Genomic DNA, 17,896 nt, shown 5'->3' with positions numbered 1-17,896 from the left:
GCTATCGCCTGCGCCCGTGTTAACTGTAATCATTATCCAGTCATTTGAATATTCTAGCTGTTAGCTGCATGACCTGCTTCTGTTGATGGCACTTTTCAAAACATTAGCGCATTTGTTTGGTAGTTTTAGCAGTGTTTATAAAGAGGTATTTTCACAGTTGATTGAATGCTCATGTTATTTTAAAGATGGAATATTTATTAAATTTACCCATAGATATGCTTTAGTTGAAGTTTAATTTGCTGAAACGTAGAGCGCATTTTCTATAATTAAAAAATTTGCGTGACTTTTCTGTGCTTTTTCATGTTTTTTTTTTTGTTGAATAAGCATTTAGAAGTGCACACTTGCTTGATATTGCCAAATTAATAACCACAGCATTACAAATTTGAAGCTTCTGTCTGTCTATCGGAATTTTAAATCAGATGGGATGTTTTCAAAACAGTTTACTTTTTCTCATTTTGATGGTTGGATTTAGCGAGAAGTTTCCAGGTTTTGTATAGTGGAATTCGACACTGCTTTTTATCGATAAATTTCTGGTATTTTATGTCTAGGGATAATGTTAGTGATGGTTTCTAAATATCTCCGACATCAAATTAGTTACTAAAAAACTTTAAAAGTTGAAATTATTTTCAGCAAAGATTTTATGAGCACACTCAGTTCTTATTAAGTTGTATCAAACGTTCATGAGCCGTAGCTTGTGAACCGGCATAATAATAGTATTAAATACAGTCATTCATTGTCATTTCATTACAATTTTATATAGGTACTTTTAGCAAATTTAGTAGGTCTACAGTACGTAAAAGAATTAATTTCCTTCCAATACGTTATGGCAGGCATAACTACTGCAACTCATAACTCTACAAATAGCTTATTTTTTATGATGCACAAATGGTACGAGTAACTACTGGCACTATTATTAATTTTAGTGAAGAATTTTAATTAAGTAGTATACTTAATATATAATTTTAATTACGATCATATTATTAGTTTAGCGTCCTCATCTACAGTAATTAAGTACGAGTAGGTATTCTAAAAACCTTATTTATCTCTTGGTCAATTAAACCGCGTACCAGTTATTAAAGTCAGTTCTAACTGCTAGTTTTGATGCGCTATAAATTTTTCAGTTTATAAATTTTTAGATCTATTTTAAATATTGTGCTCAACAAATTTTTTATTCACTAAAGCAGCGGTTCCACCAGAGATGTGCGAGGAATATGTTTTTCATTAACCAATAGAAACGCTTCATTTACCTCGCCTCGCTCCGCTCAGCTGTTTCCACCAGAGATGTGCTGTGCGAGGATGTGTAAATTAAGCGTTTCTATTGGTTTATGAAAAACACATCCTCGCACATTATTTGTGGAAACGCTGCTTTAAGCATTTATTTTAACGCGTTTAATTGGCGATTTAGTAGCAATAAATAAATCATAAATTGTTTTAAAACATACACTCGAATTGAGAATCTCCTTTTTTTTCTTTCCGGTGTTTTTTTTAAAGTGCGGTAGACTCAAAAATGTACCTTCATGTAAAAAAGAGCTCTTGCGACTTATTATTTTTGATTTACCTTTAGTACTGAGCTGAGTCCGGAGCCGGGTGAGCTCCCGGGAGCGGCTGCGGCTGCGGCGGTGCGCCGCGATCCGGCGCGGAGAGCGCGCCATCTTCGGCGCCGGCGCACTCACATGCCACTATCACAAACACCGCACTTCAACACAACCGGTAAACGAAGGCACGAGCGTTGCGTGTAAGGCACGGCGAGGCACTAAGGTTGAGGCGCGCGCGGCGGCCGGCGGGCCACTGCCTGCGCTGACATCACTGATAGCGACTGATAACGTCGGTGACGTGGCACACGTTACCTTTCAACTTCGCCCTGTAACTGGGGCTCTACCTGTACGGCGTCATGGGAACGAGGTCGTGTTTATTACGGGCGGCGGCGAGTAAAATTTAGATGCTTTCGTGATTGTTAAATTGTTATTGTTACATTTGGAACTAAAAGCTATTAGCACGAATAAGGTCGCGTGTGATTAGCTAGAGCTGTTACTCGAAGAATAACAACAGGTGTTTGAGTGGAAAAATCACAGCAGTTAATAAAATGAGGAATCTAAATGTTTGGAATGAAATCGTTTGTTTGTTTCCAGAACCGATGTCGCCTTAAATATGCCTTATAAAATTTTACATAAATGTCTTATAATATCATTGTCCCAGCCTATAAGGTGAAATCTAGGACGCAATACAAAATTAGTGTTCGTGCTCAGTTAATGCGGGTAATATAATGCATTAACTCTTTTGTTGAAATAAGTCCGATAATTTGCGGTTTCCATACATTGTTCATGATTTCTTTATTTCAATAATGTATAGAAACCACAATTTTTTTTGACTTATTTCAACAAAGATTAATGCATTATATTACCCAGCATTAACTGAGCATGAAACACTAATTTTGTATTACGTCCTAGATTTACCCTGTATACGTCCCACTGCTGGGCACTGGCCTCCTTTCAGAATGAGAGGGCTTGGGTCATAGTTCCCACGTGGGCCTAGTGCGGATTGCGATCTGCACACAGGTTTCCTCACGATGTTTTCCTTCACCGTAAAGCTCGTGGCTTTTTTGTTTTTTTTTTCTTATAAACTCGTATCAGTTAGTTAAATTCATGATACAAATGTGCATGATACAATATGCAGTTAGTTAAGCAATATTTGACTATAGAGTTAATTTTTTTTTGGTATTCATTTCATAGATTTTGCTAAATTACGGAACTCACCCGTGAATGTAGTCTTTTTTGAAGAGCCCTCGTTGCAATAATCCATTTTTTTACAATTAAGTAATTTGACCGGTGATTCTTTGTAGATTGAGTCGGGAAAATAAATACATGGTTTTTTAGCCAGATTGGCAGGCGTCGCGCAGTTTTCACTCTTATAAAATTTATATCACTTTCATTATTTAAAGGTAAATATCTTGGAGTGGTTAAACACATAGGGCCGATTTGAAAATTTGCACGCTTTGCGGGTGTTGTTGTATAATCTTATCTTCTCGTGGTCAAGGAAAGGCCGGAAAATCCTGAATGCACAATTTAAGCTTGCTAGTTTACTAGTTATTCACACACAATTTTATTCGTTAAGTTACATTTAACCAATCATTAAGTTAGGTACGGTTTTTCGTTTACTTGTTACCTTAGAATATTAATTGGTGTAAAATGCAATTTAAAGTTTTTCCGAACATGTCAGGTAGAGGTAGTGTGACAGAACAACAAGTAGGTACCTGTCGTTTACTCATTTTTGACTTTTGTTAGCATTGTATCTAGCCAGTTCTATGTGAATGATAATATTTAATATGATGTGTGGCAGCAAAGTTCGAGAACAAGAAGTCTGTTAAAAAAAGAGTAGAGTAGTTATTTACTTAATATTTTTTATTGTACTTTCATAAACATAAAGGCAAACTTATCTGTTGAAGAGATTTCTTTAAGGTCACCTTTGGATGATTGATAGATATAAGTTTAACTGAACTATAAGGCTTTTATGGTGTTTTTTACTCTAAGCGAAGATAGGTATGAAGCATTTATATATTGGTTTATGACAAACACATCCTTTACAATGCATCCTCGCACATCTCTGACGGTAACGCAGCGTTACTGTCTCAAATGTGTAGAGTTACATCAAATTCAAATTGTCACATCAAATTAAAAAATAGAATGTTTACATCTAACTGTGTAGTCTTATTTTCTGTGGCAATAAATGATTTTTTATTATTATTATTATTAAATATAAATTACATGCCAGAATTCCGTTGGGGCAGTATCGCTTAGCTTATCCCGACACCGCCCTTGGTATGTAGATTGCAGGACTTCTAAGCTGGAATAACACTTAGTTTACTTTTGATTCCGGGGGAAAATGCCAAAATCTCAATCAAGTGCTTTACAAAACGTAGGAAAACAAAGACCACCATATGTATTTTCCCACGGAATTTATTTATTTAGAAAACCCAAGAATTTTCATTCGACTGCCAGATCTAATAGTTTATGAGGTGAAGCCGCGGGTAAGAGCTAGAAAGTATCTAATAGTAGGTACATAGTACAGAAGCAGTGGAGCTGTTGGAGGGCTAGGCGGCGCCGGGCACCGCGGCGGGGCCCTCGGACTAGAGACGCTAGGCGTAGGCGACGTGGGCCACAGTCTACGACCTGGTGCCTCGAAAGTTTCTCGTTTCTTGGCACATTCTGCAAAATTTATCTCGCCCTCGCTAAATTTAGTACCTGGGCCGCCACTTGACCCTAACCTAGAAATTAGGATAAAAAAAAATCTACCTAGTGATTTTTTAGCCTGCTAAAGAGTCCCACTGTTGGGCATAATTTGGAAGTCCCATTTCTGTTTTGCACCGGCATGGGATACCTAGTTACGCCTTGTATAGAGGCGCGTTTCTGCCCCTGGGCCCAGCCTTGGCCATTATTCGGCGCGTCCCGCCCGCTAATTGCGAGCAGGGCGCGGCCGCCCACCGCCCGCCTTGACACTGCCACACTACACTCATTATGTTAAATAATAGGATTACATGCTGTCTTACGTCACCGGTACACAGGCGGCAAGGTTGCTGGGTCAGTAGACACCTACTCAAATGGACAGTTGAAACAAAGTATGTTAGTGTGTACGTATATACAGACACAAGCACCAATCTCTACCTCCCATATTTTGTTGAAATCGGAGGGATAAACTCAGGGTATGTACATACATACAACGGTAGATAGAAATGCCCAAGTATGTTTGCTTTGCTAATACCCCTTCACAGTAAAAGAACGTCTAGAATAACACATTGACTACATTTCCCGATATTCTCACGAGATCCATATAAAAAATGATTTTATTATTTTTTTTTTAATCCCAAAATCTTGACCGCTAACTCTAGAGACATATACCGGGTGTGGCCTGTAATACGAGCAAATAATAAAAACATAGATCGTACTCGTCAAACTGAACAACATTAGGTCAAGCGACTTTTAAAAATAATGGAGTCTTTGGATTTTTCTTTTTTCATAAAAATTAAATACTGCTGTCAATGTATGCCATCCAAAGATGCCATCCTAAAACACAACTGACGTGGCCTGTCACGCTACAAACATCCAGCATTTTTGCTTTACATTGCTTCTTCGAATAAACTTTAAAGTGTAATAAAAATTAAAAAAAAAAACTAAATATATTTAAAAGTCGCTGAACTAATGTTGTTTATTTTGACGAGTATGATCTATGTTTTGATATACTTACTACCATCCTGAATTTTTTCAAATTTTTCTACCCACCGGTTTAGATTTTAGAGGGGGGCGGGACGCTCGATTTTAATGAAAATTTTCAGTTTAAAGTTGAATATTTCGCAAACAAATCACTGAATCGAAAAATGGTCTGAGGTAACCCCTAATGGATTTAAAAGACCTATCCAACGATACCCCACACTATAGGGTTGAATGAGAAAAAAATCACCCCCACTTTACGTCTATGGGAAATTTTTATCTTTATTTGTTATTTTACCATTTTGTCGACATAGTTTACATATATATCCGTGCAAAATTACAGCTTTCTAGCATTGATAGTCCCTGAGCAAAGCCGCGGACGGACGGACAGACAGACAGACATGGCGAAACTATAAGGGTTCCGTTTTTGCCATTTTGGCTCCGGAACCCTAAAAAGCTCTTGCGACTTCCGGCTATCCAGTCGGTCGGCTATCACGCCACGGCCAGGAGACTGTTGCGACTGGCGCACACTCGGGCCAGCGTGGCCAGACTTGATTATTTCCAAACGTGATTATTTTTGATTTACCTGTAGTACTGAGCGGAGTCCGGAGCCGGGTAAGCTCCCGGGAGCGGCTGCTTCAATAAATAATGAGTTCATTATTTATTCAAGTCTCTTCCTGTTTTAGTTTTGCGGTTGTTCTAATAATATAAACTATCCACTGGTTTAGTTTATGACTAAAGTTATACTAATTGTACAGTCAAGTAAACTGAATCACGTAGGTACAGTCAGCAAAAAAATATACATGCGTTTGAAATGCCAAAAATATGTATACAGGACTTTATTGCCTGAACATTAAGATGGTGTATACTCGTACATATTTTTTGCACTTTGGCTGTAATCATATCTTTGTTGCTGACTGTACCGGGGTGGAGCATTTTATATTCAATTTCGCTATGATTTCTTTGGCAGATGTATGGGATGTCAACATGACATTAGTAGCACATATAGGTTCCTCCCTGGTACGTGATTTAGAGTCCTCGACTATACGATCACGTTACTGCAGACTGTTTTGTGTACGCATTGTCGTACGGCCCTGTAGGTCGAAATAAAGGCAGCCTTTCAGAGCGGTGAAAGCACATAAGGCTGCGATTCCACGAAGATGTGAGAGGATCCTCACTGAGGATGTGTTGCGAGATATATTTTTCGTTAACCAATAGAAACGCTTCGTTTACCTATCCACGAGCAACACATCTCTGGTGGAAACAGCCGAGCGGAGCGAGGCTGTAAATGAAGAGTTTCTATTGGTTCATGAAAAACACATTCCTCGCACATCTCTGGTGGAAACGGAGCCTAATCTGTGCAGTTTATGTACTAACGTACTTGCTGCCACGAATTCCTTCTCTTTTTGACCCAGCTGCATTAGGTTATTGAAGGTAAAATAAAAATCGTGCTAAGAACGAGAACAAATAATATATTTCTGTTACATTCACATGTTCGCTTACGTTTAAAACCGGCGGGCACGAGACGAGGCGCCACGCAAAGCTAAACTGAATTACAATGAAACAAGATGAATTTTTTACCAACACATCCACAGTTTTCAAACTCGTTAACAATAACTTTCTCAATATTTATGAACCGTGTAATCCAATAAAGCCAATCAACTTTTTTACCTACAGTAATCTGTCCGTGACATTTCTCAAACAACTGCAAATTTTTGTAAAGTAAACATGTTTTTTCTGTAATTTAATAGATGGTGTACATGAATACATGCCATCCTACGTAAGTTTAACTCATTAAATCGTGAAATATCTTGTTGGAAGTACGATTTTTGGTAACGCCAGAGACAATTTTGGTAACGCAGGACGAGTCTTGTTTCTACTAACGTATTTGGACGAAATGCAAGTTTTCGTGATGTACTTAAAATGTAATGAATTGACATCCATATTGGTCCCATAGGAGTAGATGTTAGGACCATAGGAAGTTAACACTTCTACACTTATGATACGACTACTTATATTTTAATCATCAAAAACTTAAGCGTTCAAAGGCAGGATGTGCTTAAAGAAATTGTTTTATGCGGTAGATACATACTATGCAACAGAGTAGAAATAAAATACTTACCTGCTTTTTAATTCAGTGCTAATTCAATATTTCCATTATTATTAATTGTCAAGCCGTGCTAAAAATACTAACAATATTTTACTTAAGTGAAATATGAAACTATGTCTAAATTAACGTAGTTGTAAGTTACAACTTGTAACTGCAACAGCCAACATTCGCAGCGCCGCGTCTCGCGCCGCCCTCGGTGCTTATTCAAGTTAACAGTTAACAATAATAAACTGTTAGAGGTATGTATGTATAATATAATATAGTATAGTAATATGATAAATATTAGTATTGTAAGTCGTCCAAAAATCACTAGCAGTCGACTTTGTAAAGACTCGGAAAATTTAGCTTCACCAAGTTACATTATCACAATTTGGTAAGTAGTAGTGATCAGGTGCGCGCGCGCAGGCGCAAGCCGTTAGAGGAAAGAAATTAATTTTGATTTTGTTATTATAAACTTTTGCCAAATGATCTCGCGTCGTATGCTACGAAAACAATGCAGTGCTCTTAAGTCTGACAGGATCTATAAGTGCCAAGATTTTAAATTCACATAACTACATAAAACTCTAATTTTATTACCTTTATTTTAGTAATCTCATTATTTAGATTTGAGAAGTTAGATTTGGAAAATGATTTTATTTTACAATATTGGTATTTCAAAAATATTTTTAAGTTAGTTTCACAATGATAAGTTCTAGTAACATTGTAAGAAGATTCCGAAGGCAATTTTGGTTGAATACGTGCCCACAAGTACGTTTGTTTGGAATGAGATAATTCGTCAACTCACGTGTGGGCTACAACAGTGCCCAAATCCCTGCATGCCGTACATCTTATTATTTACGTAACCATAAAGTACATATTTATCGTACGGTGTGATTACGGTGTGGTTACGGAAGTGATTCCGATGACATTACTTTATTTAAAAGCTGAACGTGGAGGTTGTTTTTGGGTTTCATCGCTGCATAGCTCTCTAAAGTTGTTCTTAAATCTCGATTCTAAATCAGTAGATATATGAAATTAATTTTAATAATTTACTAGTGCTTTTATTTTTTAATAGGCTGTAATATTACAGAACCTTATTAGTCATCATCATCATCAGCCGGAAGACGTCCACTGCTGAACAAAGGCCTCCCCCTTAGAACGCCACAATGAACGACAACTCGCCACTTGCATCCACCGGTTTCCCGCCACTCTCACGACCTTATTAGTACCTTTTACTTAATGTGGATAAGTACCTACTTATTGACCACTTTAATCGTTGCTTCGCAATACCTTCTGAAGTGTTGAAACGCAAGAGGTAAACCTTTAACTAAAATTTCTACTGATAGAAAATATGCTAAAACCAGGCCGTATACAACGAAGTGCAAAATTCGAACCTGGTATTTTGCCGTCCCGCTAACGCTTATATTATTTAATACGAGAGTGAGAGGAACGGCACGATACGAACTTCGATTTTCGAATTTCGTAGTAGCTCCTCTGGTTCATATCCCTACTTTTTTATTTTGATGTTTAATTAAAGAGAAGGATTTCCAAGCGCTCTAAAGCCAAAAACTCCTCAACGCATCCAGCGCGTTATTTGCACACATTATACAAGACAGGGTGCCAGTGAAGCTACAATTAAATTTAAAGTACATACATATTAACAAGTTGGCAAACTTTTTAAAAGTTCATTTTGATTTTTAACAACAACGATTGGCCACTCTGTAGTCTCGTCAACTAGCTACTATTTGGTTTATCAAAGTTACTTTACAAAGACATGACGATATCTTTTACTTTTTAAAGTCGACTCAGCCGACACCATCAGGTAGAAGCTCGAGGGAGCACGACCGAAATTATATTAGAGATTTCCTTTATACCTATACGGTATAAATTACCGAATTAACGGCCAAACCACTCTCGACATCAACTATTCTGGGAGATAAAACTTCTTATATAAGAATAAATACTTTGAAATACATTAATAAAAGCAGTGTCTTATAAATATCTACAATACATTAACATAAACATACACATTGCAGAATATATCGAAGAATACGTTAAATTATAACAAAATAGGCCACATTTAGTATACCTACGTTTGTTGTACCTTTTACAGCTAATCTACATTAAAGCGCACTTCAGTAAATTAACTAAATTAATATTCGTAGATCACTCTTGTAAAAAGTTAGAAAACATAATAATAATAATAAATCAGCGTTGTTGTTAATATACATATTTTTACTCTTAAACAGTAAAACTACACATTAGGTTCAGCATTATAACCAACTAATAATATTACCTCGAGTAATACTACCAAATATTATATAATAATATGCATCGATAAAAAAACTTTCATATAAAATTCGCAATGATCAAACCAAAGTTGAAAACTACCTTGGTTAAAAAAAAATACAACAGTTTGCTAATTATGCGTTCAACGTATAATTTCAAATTATTAACGGAACTAAACATTATTTTTGGTAAGATTCTTTGCCATCCTCGGGTCCGTACACAAAAACCACGTACGCCTACCGACTACATAAATACATTTTAAATAACATACTCATCGCCTTAAGTACACCTTCATATAATACATCCATAGACTACAGTGTCGAAACAATAACAGAATTTGTGACATATCAACCGAACATGTTCCTTAATATCTTGTGGATCGGAAAGCAATGGAGTCGTTTGTACGCTGAGGCGAGTCCGGGCGGCGAGTGGGGCTGGCGCGGCAGCGGGAGCGGGAGCGGAGGCGGGCGCAGGCGCAGTCAGCTCAGGAGCGCGCCGGCCTCGGATGCCGCGTGTCGTACGCCCGAATGACGTCGGACTGCGACACGCTCCCGCCCTCCTCTTGCGAGAACGCGAAACCATCTGCCGTCCACAACATACGATTAACACATACTTTCCATATTCAGTGACAAGCAGCGGTTAACGATAACGACAAATATTATAAAATAAATGTGAATCAAAAGAGGAATGTTAAAATGTAGACTATGTAGAGTCAATAATGAAATTGGACTAGTTCGGTTGAAACAGCGTGTTATATCGCCAATTATAATTACTGTGCTACGAAAAAATTTAGAAAACTAATCACTGCAAACTATATCCAGTATGGACGTACCTCAAAACATCCTTAATGCCGGTGGAACTGTTGACTTTTACAATTTTGAAAGCAATAAGTTTTGTAAAAAAATATTCAAGTATTTCCGCTGCCTTGCTTAATTAAAAATATGTACATTCATGGCAAATTTTACGGAGCACTCTAGAAGTGTCAAAAATTGACTCAAAATTTAAACGAAAATACTTGTTCATAAAAAAGTTAAATTAAAGCTTGTCAAACAAAATGTTCATATAAACGAAACGGGACGAGTGAAATAATAATCCAAAAACATTTTAGCAAACGAAAACACAAAGCTGTCGCATGAATGTTCGCGTCAGCCCACTAGAGGTATTTGGAAGTCAAACATGGTGTAGAATTGTAACGCGTGTGTTCTAACGTGAGGGTGCTAACTAGGCCGCGCCAGCGGTGCATCGTGTTCGAAACTCTGACAGGTTCGCTCATTACATTACAGTACAGTCATGTACCTAATGCAAGTTGTTATAAAATAAATACAGAATATTTCAGCAGGAGATTAAGAAAGTTTGATTGAACATCCCTATTAAGTTTTTCATGTGATGTTTTTGATATGAAGTAACGTTTTGATACAAAAAATCGTCATCATGGAGACATCAGATTTCAGTGGCGGATCACAGCACGGATTGACGAAGAGTTAGATGCGATAACCAGCCTATCTTTCCTGGTTTTTCAATGTCTTCAATTTAAAAAAAAACCGTGGAAAAACTTTGATTGCGATAATCAGAACAACCTTCCCAGCCGTCTGCTGAAATATACCGGTTTAATTGTGTAAAGGGCCAGATACGACGCACAAGCAAATTGGCGTAATTATGACCCGGCGTTCTCCGAGAGTTCTCGTGCGTTGTTTTCATTGGCCTAGAGTGAACCAAATGGGCACGAGCGTAAACGCTCGCCGAGCGACAAGTACGCGAACTTACCGGTGATACATCTGGCACTTAACCGTAGTTTTTTGGTAAGGAGGGAGCCTGTCGAGTGTTAGTGACTCACGTGACAGCTCGAGCTCGAGGTTGGCGCGCGTGGCGGAGCGCCGGCTGAACACGCTGCGAACGTTCTGCAGCAGCCGCGCCGTCTCCGTGAGGCTGCCACACAGAGCGCATACAGCAGGTCGCTACGCCGACCACATCACAGGCCGATTACGGCATTCGACTCTCGAAAGTGGTCCAGGACTTAACTACGCTTTTGAGCAGTTGACATCTTATTTATGAGCTATCAAAACAAGATCCCCATAGAACGTCGAATAAAGTTTCAGGCCTCCACTAAAGGGCCCTATATACGGTTCGTCTGTACGATCGATCTGATGAAAATCCTGACGATTGATCGCATCAAAAATGACGCCCATACACGAAACGATCGATCATTTTAAACTGAAGGATAAAGATGTGTTCAAATAATACAAAAGTTCCGATCAGGCAACGCTGGTCCAGCGTCAGAGTGAGACAAAACGAATCGATGATCGTAAAGAGCCATACACTATCGATTCATTGTTACGATATTCATGATATCATGATTGCACGGGTTTTTGTTGCGATTTCCGACATCGCCTTCGATGAAGTAAATCGTTAACGATCTTGACATACACTATCGATTCGTCGTTTCGATCGGTCTGAAGCGACGGATCGTACAGACGAATCGTACCGTATATGGGGCCCTTAAAGCGGGTGCACGGTTTGGTTTGGCGCGGCGTGCTGGTTTCCTGTCATCTAATAGAGCAGCGCTGCGCGAGGCGGGGCTCCTGCTCTATTGAAACCTGTTGAACAGCACGCCGTGCCAAGTAAGATATCAAATGACCACTATGTTTTTTTTCCGTTATTCTTTTTAAATTTTATGTAATTTGATACGTACTCGATTTTGCACGGCAATTTAACTATTTATTTAAATCGTAATCCGGTTTTCACGGCAAGAAAAAAAAACATTTTTTTAATCTTTATATTATTGATGTCAACTACTCAAGTATCATAGTATAGCGAGTTTATCAATTAACCATCGTGAACCAACTTTCATCGTTTGTAAAGTGTCGGAGGTGACATTTCCATAACCGCGCCCTTTGCCCATAGATACTCGTAGATATGAAGCGTGATTCGCACAACAATGGTAAGAAGCATCATGCACAAGCTCATGCAAGCGCGAAACTGACGCTTGCTCGTCACATACACCTCAAACCTCGTGCAGCCAGCAACAAAAGTTTAGCACATAAAGATGTACACAGGCTGACAAGAGTCCTGTGTCGATTATTTGTGGTATTCGTCGTTGTTTGCTGACTGTACGCCCCTGCGGGGGGAGGCGTGGGGTGCGGGACGACGTCGGTACTTACACTGAGCCAGCCTGACCAGGGCGTGCCGAGCGTCCGCCGCGCTGTCAAACCACCAGAGTTAGTCCATTCCTCATGCCAATACGCAACGCCGTACCTTCGGTAACCTTGCTTTTCACGAGGTCAAGTTACAACAGGAAGAGCATTGTAACTTTTTTACACTTCTAAGTACAGTCTTATCAAAAATATGGAGATGTTCCCTTCTGGTATGAAACAATAATATCTATACAAGGCATTAATTATTTCACAAAATATTCGTATGTTATGCTAAAACAGTAATTATACTTGATTCCTAATTCTAGAACACTCGTAATTTGTACTTGTTAGTTCTGCTTCGCTTTTTGAAGAAAAAAAAACTGATGGGAAAAAGGCCGATGGGATGGGTTACTAAATAATTATGCAAACTCGCTAAGACATTTAATTGGCGTATGTTGCATTTGCCAACTTTAAGACTGAGCGCAGTAAAAGAGGGATTAAAAAAAACGCTCCCACATTTAATGATCCTCTTCTCGCTTCCGGACAAACTACTTTAAGTTTCTCTGATAGTTAATTAACACCTTGCATAAGAAAAGTTGATGAGAAAATCTCCAAAATATTTTGTAACCAAAGATAAGTTACTGGAAAAAGATCAAACTAAAGTAGTGATGCTCGAGAGACAAAACTTTATCAACACCATTTGTTATTGATATAATTTTATATGCGCGCAACACAACCAGACACGTGCTGCAATTAACGCCAATCATATTAAAAATCATGAAATGTTGGAAAGCTTTGAACTTTTGTTATTGCTTTACGTTCTAATTTAGTGACTTAGTAACTTCGTCCCTGAACTTAGTTCCCTTTAGTTACCCTCGTGAGAAGCAAAGGTTGTTGTAACAATTTGTCAGATTAGATAAATTATACTAGCAGTAAATACTGTAACAATCGACTACCGAATCGAAATGCCATAAGCATTTTCAAATCGTTAGTCTGATTGTGATATATACCGGCTTTTACATACTTCGATGGTTTTAATAAAGACGTAATCAATCTTTTGATTCAAAATAACAATAAAAGAAAATTGTATCGATTGGAACTTCAGTATGCTCCAGCCAGTCGCTAACAGCTTACGACTACAGTACACAAGTCATTATCAAGTTTCAAAACTTTATTAAAGATAAATAATTATAATTACAAACAATAGCAAAACCGCTTTCTTATATTTATTTACATACTTAATTAGATGAACTCTAGAAATACCGTAATGGAATGTAATGCGACGCCGACCCTAACGGAGGATTCACAAACGCAGCATTATTGAATCACCAACAATTTCGCTACATGAAAATAAACGAGACAGCTACGCGCGAGTCCTCCACTAAGTCGCTAAATGCTCAATTCTGTACAATTACAATGATTATCTAATAAAGGCACGAACACTTAGCACCCGTTTTATTCGAGCTTTAAACAAAAAGTTTAATTAAAAGGATGACAACATAAAATGGAAGCTGTACAGAAAATATACAATGGTACGGGAGCTGTCGGTCGGCATGCAACATATCTGTTAATGCGATGTGCTTAAAAATGTCCGAGCACAGTTCTGTCTTGAGTAAGCGCGTTCAAACATTTTTGGGCAATTGAATAAGCCAGATACATCTCACGTCGACTGCGCCATTTCGACTTTAATGTCGTGAGTTAAACTCGACAATGGCTACTGCGATTATTAAACGAAAATGTGCAGATAGAACATGAGTGCAGTCAAGGGCAAAGATATCGACAAGGCCAAAGTTGTAAAAATATGTATACACGGCCTTAATGTTAAGTGCATAAAGTCGTGTATACATATTTTTGTAACTTTGGCCGTGTCGATATCTTTGCCCTTGACCGTACAAGCGAGCTAGTCTAATACAAAATGTACAATTATTCAGGTAGGTTAACAACAGTAGAGTAGGAAATAGGAAGAACTTTTATTTAAATATTAGTAACATTTTTTTTATAAAATTATATCCAATTGAGATTCTGTTCTTCAGAAGTTTTGAATTTGGAACTTAAGTCTAGTTTAACAATGCGAATGTATGAAGGGAGTTAAATTATCTAGCGGACTATATTGTAGCTTCAGAACAATCTACAGAAGAATCTTTGTAATCCGAATTCTCTGTAAAGTTTGAGATCTTTCTACTGTAACCCAACTTTTTCTAAACAAACTAAAATTGGACGAGAGTCGAAAATGCATAAAATTTGTAACTTTGTACTTCAATAATTTGTCTATTTCATATTGTAAATTGTTGTAATCTCCATGGTGGAGAGAATAAATACGACTTATCGAGGTTCTAATAGGAATAAAAAATGAAGTGGATTATCTATCTAGCCTTCATGGCTTCGCAAGAGCAAAGGAATCTATCTTGTACGGACTATACATAACATTGGATCACACATACCTAAGTTTTTTTTAAATATTGTACCACACACTAGCGAATACTGTTTCGGAGGAAGTACTATGGAGGTTGGAGAAGCAAACTAACGCTAAGTTTGAGCTCTCGGCCGCCGTGCGTCGCGAGAAGGGAAGATAACTCCATATTTTAAGTAGAGTGCCGATAGCCAGAGCCTACGAAGGCGGAAAACCACACGTGTCTCACTAATTTTTATTATACTAAATTACCATTTGATGGCGGCGCTCCCGCTTATCACATAGCCCACGTAACTCCATCTTGTGCAATAACATTATCCATTAGTAATAAGAATAAGTTAAAGGGGCATTTTATTCCACGCTGGGGCACTAATATTAACAATAAATAATAAATTAATTACATGTCATCGCTTCAAATATATGCATTTATAAAAATATCGCTCCAATATTTCAGTGATATCTAAAGCTAACCAAAACGAACACATTTCTTATATACAAATAGGTATTACCTAGTGGGGTCGAGAAACGATTACATACTTAGGAATTAATTGGACGCTCGTGCGGCTTAAATCAGTCATACTGTACCGTACGTAATATATAAAATTGGAATTCAGGCGTATCACCAACGGGTCGTTTGGAATATCAAATATATTGCTCATTCGATTTCGAATCGATGAAATAAATCTAGAATTAATTAGTCTCGGGGCAGGACCGGGGCCGGTCAAGCGACGGCGGTCAATCAGATGACGCGCGCGTCGCGGCGGCGGTGGCTGAGGTGCGCGCCGCCATTTTGCGCGTCGCCGCCATTTTGCGCGCGGCGCGCGTGCGGCAGCGTCGGCGAGTCCTCGGGTGCCACGACGCGCCGCCAGCGCAGCCCCAGCGGCACCCCGCGCCGCTTGCTGCACGGGCGCACACAGTCAAACCCCGCACCCGCACTCACAACCATTGCGCTAATGCGTAGCTTACACGTGACTGTGACATACCGCGGATGTACCGCTGTAACCTTTACTATTTACACGAATGCACCACGTTGTTAAAGTGAGCGCAATCTCGTTGATAATATCGTGGGAAACAATAGATTTTTACACGATAAACATTCAAACTAAATCTACAGATGCTGTACGGAGTTAGGACTACTAGCACAGGTAGACTACGCATCACATGGCACCGGACAGCGACGGGTCTGCGTACTGTGGGGCGGGTGCGGGGCGATGCCAAGCGAACCAAACATAACACGAACGGAATAACTACATACTGCGTGCGCACTACACACTCAACCGACAACGATTACTGTTTACTGGACGATACACACAGACGTAAATATAAGAACAAAAGTTAGCATTTAAAACAATAAATGATAGTCGAGGATAGCGCAAATACACGTAATTAGAATTTAATAATTCAGCGTATCTGACAAATAGGCAATTATCAACTTTTACTCCGAATTCTTGGTAAAAAACAAATATGAAGTTGAAACCATCCCTAGTTTACACATAATGGTAAACATATGGTAGTGGTAGATACGCGAGTTTGCACTATCCCTGGCGATATTAATTTTATCTGTGTGTTATCGTCAAATAAATATGAATAAAATGTGCCACATAAGGAAGTACGGAAGATGACAGTATTATTATGTGGGTAAACTTATAATATAACATATACAACTAAGTATGAGTTGTGAGATTTTTATATGGTGTGATGTTCTGTAGTTGAAGTATTGAATGATAGTATGTGGGTATCTGTATTTACATCAATTATAATAAACATATGTACACATATACAGGATATCGCTATGAGAGTATAACTTGTCTTGTCTGCAGTCGGAGTTAGCCTGTGTCGTAACGATGCATACACACAAACATTCAAACAATCCAACAAGAGTCACACGTCACGTACGATGCTAGAAAATCTAGAAGAAACACTTTCAAACGGTTATTCATAATCCATCAACACTATGTAAGTAAAGTTATATTGATTTAGCTCCTGCGAGTTTCTCTTTATAATTTTTAACCACGTAAGTTTCACGTGATTAACATTTTACTTCATATAGGTAAGTTTTTTAGCAGTGCTAAGTGTTACCATGTGCCAGTCTCATTTGAGTTAAGTGAAGTGAGCATTCAAATTACAACAGTTACCTTGTTAAGAGAGACCCACACGAGCTAGCTTTAAATGAGCTGGATATTTTAATGTCACCTAACACGATAATATCTTAAAACTTATCACTTTACAGAGCGCACATCAAAAAGTACCTAGGTATTTGATATAGAAAGAACTACAAATTTATAGTTAAGTATGGAAACTTCATTTGAATTGCACTCTGCTGTGAAAAATTTCATCCCAGAATATAGGCGACCAATGTGGTTCGATCTTGCTCACACCAGTCAGGAATGAGTGAGAGGCAACCACAGTCGTCGCCCAACTGTCGCTGCGTGACCCCCGACCCAGGTAGCATAGTGCACAACAGACATGGAGGAACGAGCGGCGAAAACTGATTCAACACTATTAAGATATTTATTACGAATTAAATGCATATTGCACCGTTCTGAATTAAATTTTGAGTGTGGAACACTAACGCGTATAAAACATTACATTTTTGAATCCTAAGGTAAATCCGTGAAAATAATTTATTTTTATGTATCCACTGTACCAATCAAAAAATACAACATGTTCAACAATAACATTTTTCTTTTCTTTGTTATGAAAAGTCGAAATCGCGCGTCGTCACAATCGCGTCCACCATCCCGTACTAGCATCATACACTATGACAGAGATAGTG

General features: G+C 38.3%; 2 protein-coding genes and 1 long non-coding RNA gene across 8 annotated transcripts in view; 1 reads left to right on the top strand and 2 right to left on the bottom strand.

The window, feature by feature from the left end:
* LOC141445345 (phosphatidylcholine:ceramide cholinephosphotransferase 2-like) overlaps positions 1 to 1,759 on the bottom strand; it is a 143,581-nt gene extending 141,822 nt beyond the window's left edge. Inside the window, 1 exon segment of the mRNA XM_074111185.1 lies at positions 1,559 to 1,759. Within this exon segment, the coding sequence (XP_073967286.1) occupies positions 1,559 to 1,652 (94 nt within the window). The 5' untranslated portion in view covers positions 1,653 to 1,759.
* Positions 1 to 17,896, top strand: part of LOC141445347 (uncharacterized) — an 84,242-nt gene that overhangs the window by 18,798 nt on the left and 47,548 nt on the right. The gene's annotated exons all lie outside the window — the stretch shown is intronic.
* ATP8A (ATPase phospholipid transporting 8A1) overlaps positions 6,654 to 17,896 on the bottom strand; it is a 160,963-nt gene continuing 149,720 nt past the window's right edge. For 4 of the 6 annotated variants that reach the window (XM_074111164.1, XM_074111160.1, XM_074111159.1 and 1 more), the window contains 2 exons: positions 11,414 to 11,505; positions 6,654 to 10,161 (listed from right to left, as the gene is read on the bottom strand). In XM_074111164.1, the coding sequence (XP_073967265.1) occupies positions 10,064 to 10,161; positions 11,414 to 11,505 (190 nt within the window). In that variant the 3' untranslated portion in view covers positions 6,654 to 10,063. Of the gene's footprint in view, positions 10,162 to 11,413; positions 11,506 to 12,737; positions 12,779 to 13,863; positions 16,020 to 17,896 lie in introns of those variants that run through there. The other 2 variants (XM_074111163.1, XM_074111161.1) reach the window with 2 other exon arrangements.

This window comes from Choristoneura fumiferana, chromosome 2, assembly GCF_025370935.1.
Source record: "Choristoneura fumiferana chromosome 2, NRCan_CFum_1, whole genome shotgun sequence".
Classification (NCBI taxonomy): domain Eukaryota; kingdom Metazoa; phylum Arthropoda; class Insecta; order Lepidoptera; family Tortricidae; genus Choristoneura; species Choristoneura fumiferana.
The sequence above is the reverse complement of the archived record's forward strand: the minus strand, read 5'-3'. Positions and strand labels throughout refer to the sequence as shown.